This window comes from Nelumbo nucifera, chromosome 3 (genome assembly GCF_055504915.1).
Source record: "Nelumbo nucifera cultivar China Antique chromosome 3, China Antique-T2T, whole genome shotgun sequence".
Classification (NCBI taxonomy): domain Eukaryota; kingdom Viridiplantae; phylum Streptophyta; class Magnoliopsida; order Proteales; family Nelumbonaceae; genus Nelumbo; species Nelumbo nucifera.
The window spans coordinates 10,578,987-10,595,269 of NC_142651.1; the positions used below are offsets into that span (position 1 = coordinate 10,578,987).

The following is a 16,283-nucleotide window of genomic DNA, read 5'->3' on the forward strand; positions in this document are numbered from 1 at the left end:
CAATATATGCATGTTTTTAGCATTAGAATGTAGATGTTTTATATTAATGTTCAGATTTATTATCAATTTTACATTGTTCTTAAGTTTTTTGGTTTTGTTATGCATTGTATATATTTAAATTTTCAACAATAAACTGATTTAATTTTATTAACAGATTTGTATATAAAATATATTCTATTGTTCTTTGTTCAAATGTTCCTATTTTCAAAATTGTTTAGATCATAATTGTTAATATACTTTATTGTCCAAAAATCGTATTAAAAACCACACCAAACCATAATAAAACGGTTTGATTTCTATACCAAAACAATTTGGTTTAATCTAAAAATTTCCTAAACTAACTTGATTTTAAATTCTTCACAGGCATCCCATATTTGTTTTTTTTATGATTCATTTGTGTGTGATAAGCCCACTTTGTTTTTTTTGGGGGGCATAGTTTGTGAAATTTAAACAGTTATTGAATTTCGTAAAAGGCCTCAAGAAATTTTATTTAGCCTTTCCAATTTCAGTGGTTTTCTAAAAACCGAACACAGCCTAAAGTAATTTTTAATCCATATTAGTCACATCATCTAAAAAATGAACACAACCACTTTTTGGTTGGCCATCAGTGTTAAATGTAGACACATTACCTACTTAGCTCCTTGCTTGGTTTTTTTCTTTTTTTTTTTTTTAATTTAAAAGAACATTGGTTGCAAAAAAGGTTCAAAATATCGGTCGATATGTATTGTTCCAGGGCCTTTCCGATACGTCCCTACAGTGGGTGTATCGGAGTTCTGACCGGTTCAGGGGGTGGAAGAGCCTTAAACCGACCCCCTGAATAGGTTTTAAAAAATAGAAAAAAAGTAAAAAAAAAAACAGTCTCGATATCACCCGATATGCCCCTACCGACCTATCGAGCGTATTGATATTTTGAACATTGGTTGCAAATACTCTAGTTTTTATCCTTCACCAATAATAACACAAGAGGCTCCTACACAATCCAAAAACAGCCAAGCTTTACCCTTGTAAAGCAATAGCTTCTTTGATTGATAGAACCACTCTCTATCACTCGTAAATAAACAAAGAAATATCTAAAGAACTATCAAATTATGTTTAGGTAATTGAGCTTGTCATGTTACACCTGCACCCACTTTTTCGTATAATATCATAATCCTGTTTATTTTAATTTCCTTACTAGTGGGCCTCTTATAGTTTCATGGATTTACTAAAAATCTACCCTATAGTTAAAATTTTACTAAAACACCACTTATAATTTGCAATGGGTTTAATCAATCTTCTATTAAATGACAGTGGAAAATGATACTGTTGACCTTAATGTTCATTTAAATAAATTCAATCAAAAGAAAATAAAAATAAAAATACCATTTTTACCCTTTGTAAGACATGGGCAACCACTCTATTGGCTATATTTGGTTAATTTTGTTTTCTATACAAAAAAAGTGTTAAGGGTATTTTTGGAATAAAAAATCATAGGCTTAATGGCAAAACAAACACCCCTTAATGAAAGATTGATTAAGTAAATAAGTTGTAAAATATATGGGATGTTTTCATAAAATGAAAACTATAAGGTAGGTTTAAGTAAATATGTAAAATTAAAAGATGTGTTCTAGTAAATGACCCTAATAGAATCACACGAGAGCAGGGGTGGATTCGAGCCAAGCCGAACCGAATAGTACGAGGCTCGAGCTCGGTTCGAGTTAGAACATTGAGCTCGAGTTCGGCTTGAGTCTCAATTTCAGAAAGAAATGTTTTATAAAAATAAAAAATTATATATGAAAATATTTTTATTTGATATTTAAAAAATTAAGAATTATAATAATTAAAAATTATAATATTTTTATTATATATTGTTTTCTACAATTTTATTTGATATATATATTCAAGCTCGGCTCACGAGCCTTATGAGCTGAGCTCTATTAGGCTTGAGCTCAGCTCGTTTATTAATCAAGCTTGAAAATTGGGCTTGAGCAAGAGCAGCTTGTGAAAAGCTCGGCTCGTGGCCACCCTACATGAGAGTATACAATTGTTTTATATTTTCAACTTTTTAAATAATTAATAATTATTCATATTTTGTATACTACTTTTAATAATTTTTTATAATACAAAAAGTAACAATAATTAGTTTTAGTTAGGTTTATTCATCAAATTGATGAAACCGATCAACCCGGTCAACTCGACCCAAGTTGGTTGGTTTTCTAGTATTTTAGGTTGGCTTTGGTTAAAAATTTTTCCAATTCAACCAAGTTGGATCAATTTCACTTTGGCCATTTGTAAACCAACCAAAATCGAACGACCTAACCATGAGTATATATTAATATTTTATATTTTAAATATAATTTTTAAGGTGGAAAAGTGGAAAATTTTCCATATATTTTAGTAAAAAATGTTTTATATCATAAATCTAATTTTTAAATATATTTTTTAATAATTGCACTATTATTTTAAAAATTAAATTAAAATTTTAAATTTAAATCATTTGAACCAACTGACTAAACAAAAAAATTGACCCAAACCAATACAACTTGAGTGGGTCTATTTTCACAAAAGGTCAGTCGGTTTCATATGACCAACTCTCCAAACTGACCAAATCAATTTGGTTGGCCAAATAGCCTACAACCGAACTGAACCAACTCATGAACACTCGTAATTTCAGCTAAATTAATAGTCTCATCTTTGATAAATAACAATAGTTTAATATCCAATAATTATTGAAAATTTATAGCAAAAATACACAACTATTGATAAACAAAAAATTCAATAATTACAAAAATATAGTAAGTACTAAAAATATATTAACTTAGTCAATAAATAGTATACTCTCAACTAATAGTTTAATATCTAATAAACATTATTCAGTAAGTTATAACAAAAATACAATAAGTACAATAAATTAAATCTAAAATTTTCACTAATAGTAGTTTAATCTCCGATAATTATTGAAAGTTTTTTATTAAATAACAAAACAAAATAAATTTATACATAATCATTGAAAATACATTTATCACAAAAGCAATAAATAATCACTGAAATATAATAAATATTAATTTTAGTATATATAATTATATAATAAATATAGATTAAGAGTTTAAAATTATTATTAATAAATATTATTTTTTTGAAAGTTATTTTCTCAAATTTTTACTTGATATAAGTAAAATTAGTTATTTACAATATTATGTAAAAATATTAAATTATTATTAATTTCAATATTGTGTTATAATTATTTTTCTACTTTTCAGATTTTTTTTTTTAAATTTGTTACATAATTTGATTATTTTAACTATTGAAAATCTAGTTATGTTAAATATTCAGTTGTTTAAAATACCAAGTTATTTAAATACTTAAATAATATGTAAAATATTAGTTATTTAAGGAATTTAATTATCTGTAAAATCATAATTTATACTATTATTACATAATTTCATTATTAATTTTGTAATATATTATATTATTATTAATTTCAATATTATGTTATAATTGTTTTTCTGCTTTACATAATTTTGTTATTTTAACTATTTATAATCTAGTTATGATAAATATCTAGTTATTTAAATATTTAAAAAATCTATAAAATATTTAAATTTTTTTCTTATTTGAATTTTATTTATTTAAATCTATTTCAAACATTTAAATCGATGATCTGGAAAAAAATAATTTAAATTATTTGTACATAATTTTGTGATATATTTTGTAAAAATATAAGATTATTTATTAGATAATTTCGTTATTTTAACTATTTAAAATATAGTTATGATAAATATTTAGTTATTTAAATATTTAAATAATCTATAAAATATTTAACTTTTTGTAATTTGAATTTTATTTATTTTAAACTATTACATTTTATTAAATATTTGAAAAGCATTTAAATTGATAGTATGGAAAAATATGATTTAAATTGTTAGTACATAATAATTTAAATATTTGGATTAAATTTTTTAATCTAAACTTTCTTTAGATAGATATAGATAAAAAGTAGGGGAGAGGATAAATAGGAATTAGAGATAATTTAGGAGAGAAACTCTCTACTAAATTAGAGATAATTGTGGAGATAAATAGGAATTAGAGATAATTTAGAAGATAAATAGGAATTAGAGATAACTCTGGGTAAGTGAGGGAGATAGTTTAGGATAAATTTTTGGAGAAGAGATTATTTAGGTTATTGGGAAAGTGCATCTCATTGGTTGTTTCAAAAATAAACAAAAAATTCAAAAAAAGGAGAAAATTTCTTGACCGCTTTTGTTTTATATATATATAGATTTTTTCATGAAACTATAACTGTTTGTTTGCAATAGTATGAGAATCATCACACCAATTTTATTGTCTTGATGGATGGTTTCTCGCAATGAATGGTGAAGGCATGGTTTTCAAAATCAGACCGGACCGGACGGTTGGACTAGAAAAACTGAGAACCGGTTAGGTGACCATTTCTATTTTTCCCCAAAATTGGATTTTTGCCAGAAACCGTTGATTTTGGTCCACAAACCGCTGACCTATGTGGTTAACCATTCAAACGGTTTTGACTATTTTTTATTTTTCTTTAATTTTTTTGTCAGAACGGGCCAATTGTTCGATTCGAATGGTCGGACTATTCAACCCAGGAACCGGGCCCCTGATTGGTTCGTTCTTCGGGTCGGTTTTAAAAACCTTGGGTGAAGGTTGTGTTGTGCATGTTTGGCAAGTAATGGAATGTAAAGATGGTGAAAATGATGGTGTGTGTGTGTCTAGCAATGGATGGTTTTTCCACTAAGTGCTTGTTGAATATTGATCCAGGAATTGATCGTTCAAAAACTTCTTCAGTCATTCAAAGGAACAAGCTTGAACGAGATAAACAGGGAGAACCCTAATTTTTCCAAAGTTTTTGTTTCATCAAAAAATATTTGAAGGATAGTTATGGCATTTTTAAAGTTTTAAGCACTGTTTTCAAAATTGGATCAGACCGGACGATTGGATCGGAAAAACCGGGAACCGATCACTTGACCGGTTCTGTTTTCCTCGAAAACCGCTTTTCCTCCAAAACTGTTGATTTTGGTCAACAAACCGCTGAACCGACCAATTAATTATTCGAACAGTCAGACTGTTCGAACCGGTAATCGGACCCCTGATCGATTTGGTCATTTTAAAAACCATAACATGTGTTATATTTAAAAGTAAGTTCACTCTTGGCTTCTTAATGAAGTTTAGGTACTAAAGTGATACTAGAATTTATTATTTTCAAAGTTAATTTCACTCTTGTCTCCTTGATGAATTTGCTATTTGGTTGGCTGATTTTCTATTCTTTCCTTTTGAAAATAAGAAAATGAGACAAGAGTAGAATTACTATCTTGCCCCCACTTCTCTCCACTTAAAATTCACTCATGGGGCTGTAATACCAAATAATTGCGGAATCAGAGACATTTATTTTAATGGTGTATTTTGGAGGATTAGAGGGTGGACAAGCGTGTAAATCATTTGGGGCAATGTGATGTGATGTGATATGGCAAGTAGCATATTCCACTTTAATATCTTTAACTTTTAAAAGTGTAAAGTTAGTTATTTGTTAAAAATGATAAAATTATCTTTCAAAAGAAGACAAAATTAATTGTCTTATACTTTAAGATTGAACTGGTTGAGGTGTTTGAGATTCTAGGCTAATGAAATACATTCTTGTCTATCATATTTCATTATTGTCTTCTACTTTTAAATCTGAAATACATTCTTGTCTAACTATTTTACTTGTTTTCAGTTATTATTTCTTTCTATCATATTTTATGTTTTTTCTCTCTTTCTTTGAAGATAACCAGTTTGATTTTAAGGTAGAAGAGAATGAAGTGTCTTTTTTAAAAAGGTAGTTTTGACATTTTCAATAGATAATTGATGGTAGATTTACAAAGCCAACTTGATACTTTTTTAAAGTTTAATTGCTACAATGATAGATTTGAAAGTTGGGATACTAACTTAAGACTACTACCTCCAAAGTTTATGGAATTTTCCCTGATTTTTGTAGAAGGCCAATTACTCACTACCGTGATTAGAACACTCTGGATCTGAGTTGATGTAGGAGACCCACGTGTTTGAAACGAAATTTCCCATTCAAAACCACTGTTGCCTTACGATTTGATCCAGACACACCGACAGTGGTTGGGTCATCTTTACGAGATTTGGTAGAGGAACCCTCCACCAGTGTCGATAGAAATGCGATTCCAGTGTGCAATAAAGTGATAATTGATAAACAAACAGGAACACTTGCTCCTATTTGTGTATGTATGCGAGAGAGGAGAGAAAGGCGGAGATGGGGCTGAAATCAAGTTTATGGAGTGCGATGCCGTTTGCGGCAATGGTGACGGTGGAGTGTGCGATGATAGGGCTGAGCACACTGAGCAAAGCGGCCATGAGAAGAGGGATGAGTAATTTTGTCTTCATCTTGTATTCCTATATTCTCGCCACTCTCCTCCTGCTGCTGCCTTCTGTCTTCGTCATCTGCCGCCACAGGTCCATTTTTTCTCCATTAAAGCCTTCATCCTACTGCTCTTAGCTTGCATGCTCGTTGAGGCTACACAACAAACACAAACTTTATAGAATCTCGTTTTGCAGAGCGACGCACGCCGCGCCACTCACTTTCTCCATCCTCTGTAAAATTTTCCTCTTGGGGCTAGCGGGGTATGGTTTCGTATTCTTGATTACCGTACTGATGTACCTCGTTTTAACATTTCACTTTACAGCTTTTTCTTCTTCATCTTCTTTTACCAAACTTCAAGTAGATGAAGTTAATTAATGAAACTAGTAACAAGGATAGATCCGATCTTTTTCCTGTTTCTATTATTTTAAATATAGATAGATGGCATGTGTTCCTTGCAGTTGCACTGCACAGATACTTCAATTCGAAGGTATTCGAAGCAGCTCTCCCACTCTTAGCTCAGCAGTAGACAACACTCTTCCAGCTTTTGTCTTCATCCTTGCTTTAATCTTCAGGTCAGGTTCCGCCTTTTGTTCTCTCTCTCTATTCGTTGGATGTGATTAACTTCAAATGTTCTTATTCTACAAAAAAAACTTTAAATGCTCATTAAATTTTTCAACAATTATAGAGTTAGAATTTATTAATTTGTCAATTGGACATATTTTTTATTATGTTTTAATTTAAACCAATTTATTGCAAAAAAAAAAGATTTGGGGATGTTTGGAATCATGGCCGTTTTTCAGAAAAACGGTGCCACGTCGGATCCACATAGGCGTTTCAACAAACATCCATGTATCTCATTGTTTGGTTCAGCCGATTATTAAAAAATCGGACATGTCTCGAAAATTGGGACCCCACCGATGCATGAAATGCCAATTGAAAAATGATAGTGCTTACCTATCAGCACATATATGAAAAATGGATATGGACGTTTTTTCTTAAAAATCGGTCACAAAACGCGCCCACGCTTCCAAACACCATGTTGGTCAAGAACCAAATGTGTTCTTACCGGTAGAACCACTAACCTATTTAACTAGGAAAATGGGTTATGGTTAATACATTAATTTGTTTTTTTTTGTATTTTAGCTATTTCTATTTTTACAAACAATAATTCTCATTTTCAAATATATTTTTGTTTAATATGAAGAACACTATTTTCAAAATCGGACCGGACAGTCGGACTGGAAAAACCAGGAACCGGTCACCTGACCGGTTCCGTTTTCCTCCAAAACCGCTTTTTCCCCCAAAACCGTTGATTTTGGTCAGCAAACCACTGAACCAGCCGGTTAACCATTTGAACTGTTCGAACGGTTTTGACCGTTTTTTAAAATTTTAATTATTTTTATTTTTTTTGTCAGAACGGTCGAACCATTCGAACCGATAACCGGACCCCTGACCGGTTCAATCACCGCTTCGTTTTTAAAAACCATGATGAAGAATATATAATATTAATACATGTTCAATTTTTTTCCATAAAATTTATAAAAAAAATTATATTTATATTTTTTATTATTTAATTTATGACATAATAAAAATTACTTATTTAACAAGAGGAAATGCAATTCCAATATCTTGTTTGATATTGGTTTTTAATATTGGGGTCAAATTAATTTATTAGATTGATTAGCCCGCCACCCAATTCAAGATTGTAGGTTCATTTACCACCAAACCACTTGCCTACGGTGGCCTAGCTAACTAAATCATGGAACCATTTGACATAGTTAGTGGAGTCATGTGTTAGACATTAATGCTTTTTTTTCCTAATTTTTATCCCATTTCTATCATTAATGAAAATAATTCTCATTTATCACTTTTTTTATATGATGAATATATAATAACATAGAATGTACCTAAATAAATTTATCTACATTTTTCTATAATTTTGTGTATTTTATTATTTAATTATAACATCATTTGTTGATCCATTTGATATGGACAGTTGAACCACTAATCCACCACTTGGATGGAAAAAACATTTTGCTTTTTTGGTTGATTTTAAATATTGTATTTCATTTTTATCATTAATAAAAGTAATTCTTATTTTCATATTTATTTTTGTTTAATATTATGCAATATATAACATTATAATTGTATCAAAATGCTTTATACAAAGCTTATATATATTTTTTTAATATTTATTTCTTAGTTATAATATTATAGATTGATCCATTTGACCTAGAAGATTAGAATGTTAACTTACCATCTAGATATGGAATTGGTTTCATTTTCAAACTGGTTTTAATTTTTGCATTTAATTTATATTACTAATAAAATAATTATTATTTATGATACTTATTTTTATTTATATGATTAATATATAATATTATAGATGTGCCCAAAATTGTTTTGTATTTTTTTTGTATTATTATTTTTTAAAAATTTTATTTTTAATTATACATCATGAGTTAACCAATTTGATCTGAAAGGTTGAACCACTAATACGCCCCCTATATAGGAAAATTGTTTCATTTCCCATTGGTTTTAAGTTCTATATTCCTTGTCCATCATTAATAAAATTATGTCTATTTAATCATATATATTTTTTAATATGACAAATATATAATAATAGAAATGTGTCCAAAATTTTCAAAATTTCATTATTTTCTATATTTTTATATTTCTATTTATTATTTATTTATGACATCATGGAATTATCCATTTGACCCAAATGGTTGAACTACTTAATCACCACCTAGATGGAAAAATATGATTTTATTTCTAGGTTTATTTTAAAAATGTAAAATTTCATTATATTCATAACTATTGTGTATTGATTTATTAGTGGAATTTAATGCTGAGAAACAAAAGTATAAATATTGGATTGAATGTGAGAGAGAGAGAGAGAATGTGATTTATTTAATGATTTAAATGTGAGACTTGATGAGAGGTAATAATTAAATACACTTGATATTATTATTTTAATTGCATTTTCTACTTAAATCTTTTATTCCATTTTCATCATTAATAAAAGTCATTCTTATTTTCATATTTAATATTATGAATATGTAACATTAGAACTGTAGCAAAATGCTTCATACAAAGCTTATATTTTTCTTTGAGTTTCTATATATTTTTTTAATATTTATTACTTAGTTATGACATCATAAATTGACCCATTTTACTTGAAAGATTAGATTGTTGACCAACCATCTAGATATGAAAATGGTTTCATTTTCAATCTGATTTTAAAATTTTCATTTAATTTATATCACTTATAAAATAATTATTATTCATTATACTTATTTTTTTGTTTATGTGATTAAGATATAATATTATAGATGTAGGGGTGAGCATTCGGTTTATTCAATTAAAAACCGATCCAAATAAATTGAAAATTTTTAAAACCAAATCGAAACCGAATAATTGAAAAACCAAAATTTTTTTATTCGACTTTTAGTTATTTTGATTAAAACCAAATTTTAATAATGTATATGCTATACTATATATATTATAACATATAATATATAATATATATTATGAAAGCAAATTTCATTATATTATATATTATATATTGCATATGATATACAAAAGTTCAGTTTATTTGGTTAAACGAATTTCTAATTCTAAAAACTGAATTAACAGAAACTCTAAAAAAAACAAACCAAAATTTTCAGTTCGGTTTTAACCGAATTATGCTCACCCCTATAATAGATGTGCCCAAAATTGTTTTGTATTTTTTGTATTATTCTATTTTAAAAATTTTATTTTTAATTATACATCATGAGTTAATCCATTTGACCTAAAAAGTTGAACCACTAACCCACCTCTAGATAGGAAAATTGTTTCATTTCCCGTCAGTTTTAAGTGGTATATTCAGTGTCAATCATTAATAAAACTATGCCTATCCTATCATACTTATTTTTTTAATGTGACAAATGTATAATAATATAATTGTGTCCAATTTTTTTCAAAATTTCTTTATTTTCTATATTTTCGTATTTTTTGTATTTCTAAGTTTTTATTATTTATTTATGACATCATGGAATTATCCATTTGACCCAAATGGTTGAACTACTTACCCACCACCTAGATGGAAAAATGTGATTTCATTTCTAGGTTTATTTTAAAAATATCAAAATTTCATTGTATTAATAATTATTGTGTATAGATTTATTAGTAGAATTTAATATGAGAAACAAAAGTATTAGTGTTGGATTCAATGAGAAAGGATCTTATTTATTTAATGACTTAAATGTGAGACTTAATGAGAGGTAATTGAATGTATTTAATAGTATTATTTTGTTTACATTTTCTGCCCTTACAATAGAGTGAATCAAATTTAAGAGAAGGGGTATTTTAGTAAAGAAAAATTCCAGAAGCCAATACCTTATTCACACTTTTATAGGTAATATAAACATAAATTTCTATGAAAAATATCGTGTCACATATAGTGATTTTATAGAACCCTGATCTCTTACAATAACTCTGCACATAGAATCGAGCTGCACATTAGGAACATCTAGAGGTGTAATGTGGGCAATGTTTTCAACCCGCTCTTGACCTAACAGGTTGAACTGTTAAATTATCATTCGGTCTTGATTTTGGGTCTGAATCTATTGAAATTCACCATTTGGTCAAAAAATATGGACCTGGTAAAAAATCGTCTAACCCAAGTGGTTTAATATATATATTGTGTAGGTGTGTATAAACATGTATTTTATCAATAAAAATGTATACTTATTTTGTAGATGTAATATATGCATACAAATATTATTTTATGTTTATAGATTTGCTTGTGTGGCACAATCTGACCCAGAGGCTAAAATGGTTTGACCTCCAGGTCGGTGTTTAAAACATTGATTGTGGTTACAGGCCATCTATATTATAGCGGGTGGCACGACCCAATTGCTATAGTGACTGAACTGGACCGTGGCACAGCCTATATTGTGCCAGCCCATTGGTGGCACGGTGCACTTTACAGCTCCAGGATCATCTCCTGTGGTATGTTAAATTTATGGAGAGATGTTCCTGTAGATGGATTCTCATGCTTGCAGAATATGTAGAGAGTTTTTTCTTGCAAAAAATTATGTTGCAGATCATACACATATATAGGGGATGTGCAGAGATGCTCCCATTGTTTCTTTTCTATGGTACATTTGATGCCTCCGCAGGCCACAGGGGTGGGGGTGCTGTATCCTGGACCCAGTTAACAGGGTTATTGTGTTAGTAGTGGTAGAGTACACAGCCATGCGAGTCCCTCCAAGCAAAAACTATTCACACACTGTAAAAACATGGAAATCCTTAGCTTTGATGTTTCCAGGAATCTCCCCAGCAGCCATTTAAGTATGAGTTTAACATAAATGGGATGTGTCATGCACAGGAATCTCCCAAGCAGCCACTAAAAGAAATTCGAAAAAGTACAAACAGATCCAATGCAGATTTCTGAATTTCACTATAGACTTGTAAATATTCAAATTGTCAAAAACCCCCCATTCTATACACTAATGCTCTTGCTCGCCTATGAATTGATATCAATTCCGAGCTGGCACCTATACCAACTATACTTTAGGCCTAAAAATTCTGACCCTGGGCTGAACCGTCATTCTCCCTTAAAAATTTTCTACCATTCACAGAGTTGAAGTGTGAACCAATTAAGACCTCCTCAAAGGGAGGGGTGCCAAGTGACGACCAACTGAATGTATTTTGAAAGATAGGTTGTGATACTTGGATAATGGCCCCAACTCATCACTTGATATGTCTATCATGTAAGAAAAGGCTTTCAGTGTGGTCGGATTAAAAGGAAAAAAAACTTATTTGTGTTTTGTGTAGAGCCTTCAGTGAATTTAAATAGAAATACTTATCACTGTCCAAAGGGTGTTATAAAAATATAAATTTTGAAAGAGATCTTAAAGACAAATTTGGCCCAGTTCATCTTCAAAGTGAAGTGAAACCCAGGATCTCTTCAATGTCCAATTGATGCATTGTTGATTAGACACCTGACCTGACGATAGTTTGTCTTCAGGATGGAGCGTCTCTCTTTGAAAAGCTCATATGGTCAGGCTAAACTCTTGGGTACCTTGGTATCAGTCACAGGGGCCTTTGTAGTGACTTTTTATAGAGGCCCATCAATCATCCGCACTTCATCAACTTCCAACTCGTCCGATCATCATCATCATCAGCAACTTCTACTCTTTCCAAAATCCAGCTGGGTCTTCGGTGGTTTTCTCCTTTCACTTCATACTTTGGTTGTTGCATTTTTGCATATTATTCAGGTAATTAAGTTCCACCCAAACCCAGCATATAGATAGTTGGAGATAATGTCTGAATCCATCTGGTTTCCTTTTTATATTGGGTATTGGCAGGCCTCAATCGTTAACGACTACCAAGCAGAATTTCCGATAGCCTTCTTTTATTGTTTCTTTGCCTCCATCCAAACAACACTCATCTCTCTGGTTGCAGAAAGAGATCCAAGTGCTTGGAGATTAAGGCCTAATCTGGAGTTGATCGCTATTATCTATGCGGTAAGCAATCTATATATGGTTTCTTCGCATTAAACCTGTAGAATATCGCCCACACCATCAGAATTATGGTTAAGCTGAAGCCCATCCTTATGGGTTGGGCCTTTAATTAGATGAAGACGAAACCTAGGCATATAGTGGGCCTGTTTTGTTTCACAGGGTAGATGGATCATTATTCATTGAGACCAACCTGCTTTTTTTGAATTCATAGAAACTGGTTGTTTAAGTACGTGCAGTGATGTGAATTTGGTGCAGGCAATTTTTGGATGTGCAATTCGTTCCCTTGTTAACTTGTGGTGCTTAGGAAAGAATGGGCCCGTCTATGTGGCAATGTTCAAGCCCTTTGGAATTGTTATTGCAGTTGTAACGAGTAGCACCTTCCTTCGAGACAGTCTCTATCTTGGGAGGTACATATTTATATATATATTCTCTCTCTACTTGTGTTTGAGTTAGTCAGATGTAGGGGTGATCATTTCAGCCCAGCCCTGAAATTCTGTGCTTGGGCCTGGGTTTTGTGCGGGCCCGGGTCACATCCGGCCCGTAAATTTTAGGGTTGGGATTAGGGTTAATACTTAAAGCCTGGCCCTGTATATATTTAAACTTCTACATTTTCTGTATAATGTATACATATGTATACATGTTATTTTACATTATATTATATATTTTATATATAAATATTATACCGTGACATGTATAATCTATATTATATGTAATATTTTATATTAGATAATGTACAAAATAAGTTTATATACATGTTATATTATTTAATATAAAATATTATAAATATTTAATGTTTTATATATGAAAGATATTGCCCCAGAATCAGGCCCGGCCTGAGCCCATATAAACCTGGGATAGGACTTATGTTTTAGGCCCAGAACTGTGGGCTGGGCCGGGCCCGGGCCTAAACTATAGCCCTTATCATAAGTGCAAAGCCTGGCCAGCCTATCCAGGCATATGATCACCCCTAGTCGGGTGTGGAAAAGTGGAATGAAAAGAAAAAGAGTTCAGGGGCGAAACAATGGAAAGGGGCACCTTCCTTCTGGATCTGTGCTGCACTGTTCTCTTATAAGCCAAACAGAGCTTTAGAGTGTTTGTTTTGTTGTTGTGTCTAGGAGAAAGTAGTGATATTTATAATATAATTGGAATTCTGTGCAGTGTGGTGGGATCAGCTATAATCTCCGTTGGATTTTATGCTGTGATGTGGGGGAAAGCAAAAGAGTGGAAAATTGCCAAGGATATTGAAGAGTATAGCTTGATGTCAACCACCGAAAGGGTCCCTTTGTTATAAAACAAGATGAGAGTATTGAATCTTGTACCACTATTGGGCAACACACACAAGAGGAATAAGAAAAATAAAGAAGAGAGGCAAATGAGATTTCTTTTTCCTTTCTTTTTCTTCTTGTTTTTATGGATGCTGTATTCTCAACTGGGGCCATGAAAAAATGAAATAGGGACGTGGAGCTAAACGAAGTTAAAGTATTGTTGGATGTGTGTATATATGAATGTGTATGTATATATATATGTATCATACCGAAAAGGCATATAAAAAAAACTTATAGCTAATCAGCCTGCATCATAAAAGAGGCAACTAATCATATGCTATTCATCAAAATTCATGGGTTGCTCGTTTTGTATTTTTATATTTTTGCTTTTTATTATTTAATTATGATATCAATTGTTAATGCATTTGATCCAAAAGGTTAAATTGTTGATTTATTACTAAACAAGAAAATAATTTTATTGTTAGGTCAGTTTTAATTTTGTATCTCATTTTCATCATTAAGAAAAACAAGTCTTATTCATTATAATTATTTTTCTTTAACACAATTAATAGAAAATATTAAAGATGTGCCCAAAATTTTCTATAGATTTGTTATCTTTACAATGTTTGTTTGTTTTATTTTTATTTAAAAAAAATTGTTCTTTAACTGACATAATGGGTTGATCCATTTGACCTCGATGTTTGAATTTATTATGCACCACCTAGATGGAAGAATGGTTGTATTCCTCGGCCAATTTTTTGGTAAAAGGTCAATTACTTTAAAATATGAATAATATTAAAAGTAATGAATTTAGATCTAATTAGTAGAATTTATTGATGAAAAAAATGATTTAGATATAAAATTTAATGAGAGAAAATAAAAATTAATGGCTTAAACATAAGATCTAATGAAAGGGAATGCAAGTTGTCAACATCACCCACCCTCCTCTTCTCCTTTCCTTTTAACCTACTGCAAATAATAAATACATAAACTTGTTTTTTTGCCTTTCACATGCTAGTTTGCATTTTAAAAAATGATCAGGATATGCTTCAAAAGCATCGTTGGCACAAATACTGACTCAAAAGCATCGTTGGGTTGCAAAAAAACCCATATATAGGTTGTGAGTGAACACGCTATGATGTAAAATGGATCAAATGAGACCTGTTTTCGAAAACCCGTAACACCTTACACGTGCTATTTCCTTATTAAACGACCCGATTTTGACCCATACTAATCATGTATTGTAGAAAGGTCCCACCATTAGTCTTTTACATTTATTTGTTGTAAGTGGTTACTGGTTACCGACCATTGATTTGGTCTAATGACTTTGGTATCCTTTTCTTCTTAAGGCTCATTTTGGAAGAGTATAAATGCAAATTCGTAAGGCATAAAATTTTGTATTTTGTATTATTTTGTATGTATTTACATTCTATAAATTTGCATTTATACTTCTTCCAAATTCTATAAATGAGTTTTATACATAGTCATTACTGTAAAAAGAAGAGCTTTTAGTTGTCTAATTAATCGGGGGTCAGGTTTTTATTGGATTTATGTATTGAATTTTTATTAGTTGAAAGTAAATTGGTATACATTAAGAATAAATTAATCAATAATAATTAAAATATTCAAAATTCCAGTTTTTAATTTTGATTTTCTGTTAGTTGCAAACAGAAATTAACAACATTAATATGAATATTAATTAACAGAAATTTAATTTTCAGTAGGATTTTTTTTTATATTTTTTTCTTCATTTAGTGTTAACAGTAATTAATTAAAAGAAAATTAAATTTTAGTATATATATATATATATATTAATTTGGTGTTAATTTAGTAGAACTTTTCCTGTACTGTTTTTTGTTAATTCATTGTTAACAATAATTAATTAACGAAACTTTAATTTAAGTTTTTTTTGTTAATTTGGTATCAATTTTGTAGATTTTTTCCTATTTTTTGTTATTTTATTCCACAGTAATTAAATGACAGAATTTTAATTTTTACTATAGTTTATTTGCTAATTTGATATTAAATTAGTAGATTTTTTCTTTTTTTCTTCAATTAACAGTAAATTGCTATTAAAAAACATAATTGCTAAAATATTCAAAATTTTTGTTTTTATTTTTTTAT

General features: G+C 29.9%; 1 protein-coding gene across 1 annotated transcript in view; it reads left to right on the top strand.

The window, feature by feature from the left end:
- LOC104595345 (WAT1-related protein At1g60050-like) overlaps positions 1-14,373 on the top strand; it is a 28,983-nt gene extending 14,610 nt beyond the window's left edge. The window contains exons 8-14 of the mRNA XM_010256049.3: positions 6,220-6,471; positions 6,574-6,639; positions 6,838-6,951; positions 12,399-12,648; positions 12,739-12,897; positions 13,150-13,301; positions 14,053-14,373. Of these exons, the coding sequence (XP_010254351.2) occupies positions 6,220-6,471; positions 6,574-6,639; positions 6,838-6,951; positions 12,399-12,648; positions 12,739-12,897; positions 13,150-13,301; positions 14,053-14,185 (1,126 nt within the window). The 3' untranslated portion in view covers positions 14,186-14,373. The remainder of the gene's footprint in view (positions 1-6,219; positions 6,472-6,573; positions 6,640-6,837; positions 6,952-12,398; positions 12,649-12,738; positions 12,898-13,149; positions 13,302-14,052) is intronic.
- The last annotated feature ends 1,910 nt before the right edge of the window (positions 14,374-16,283 follow it).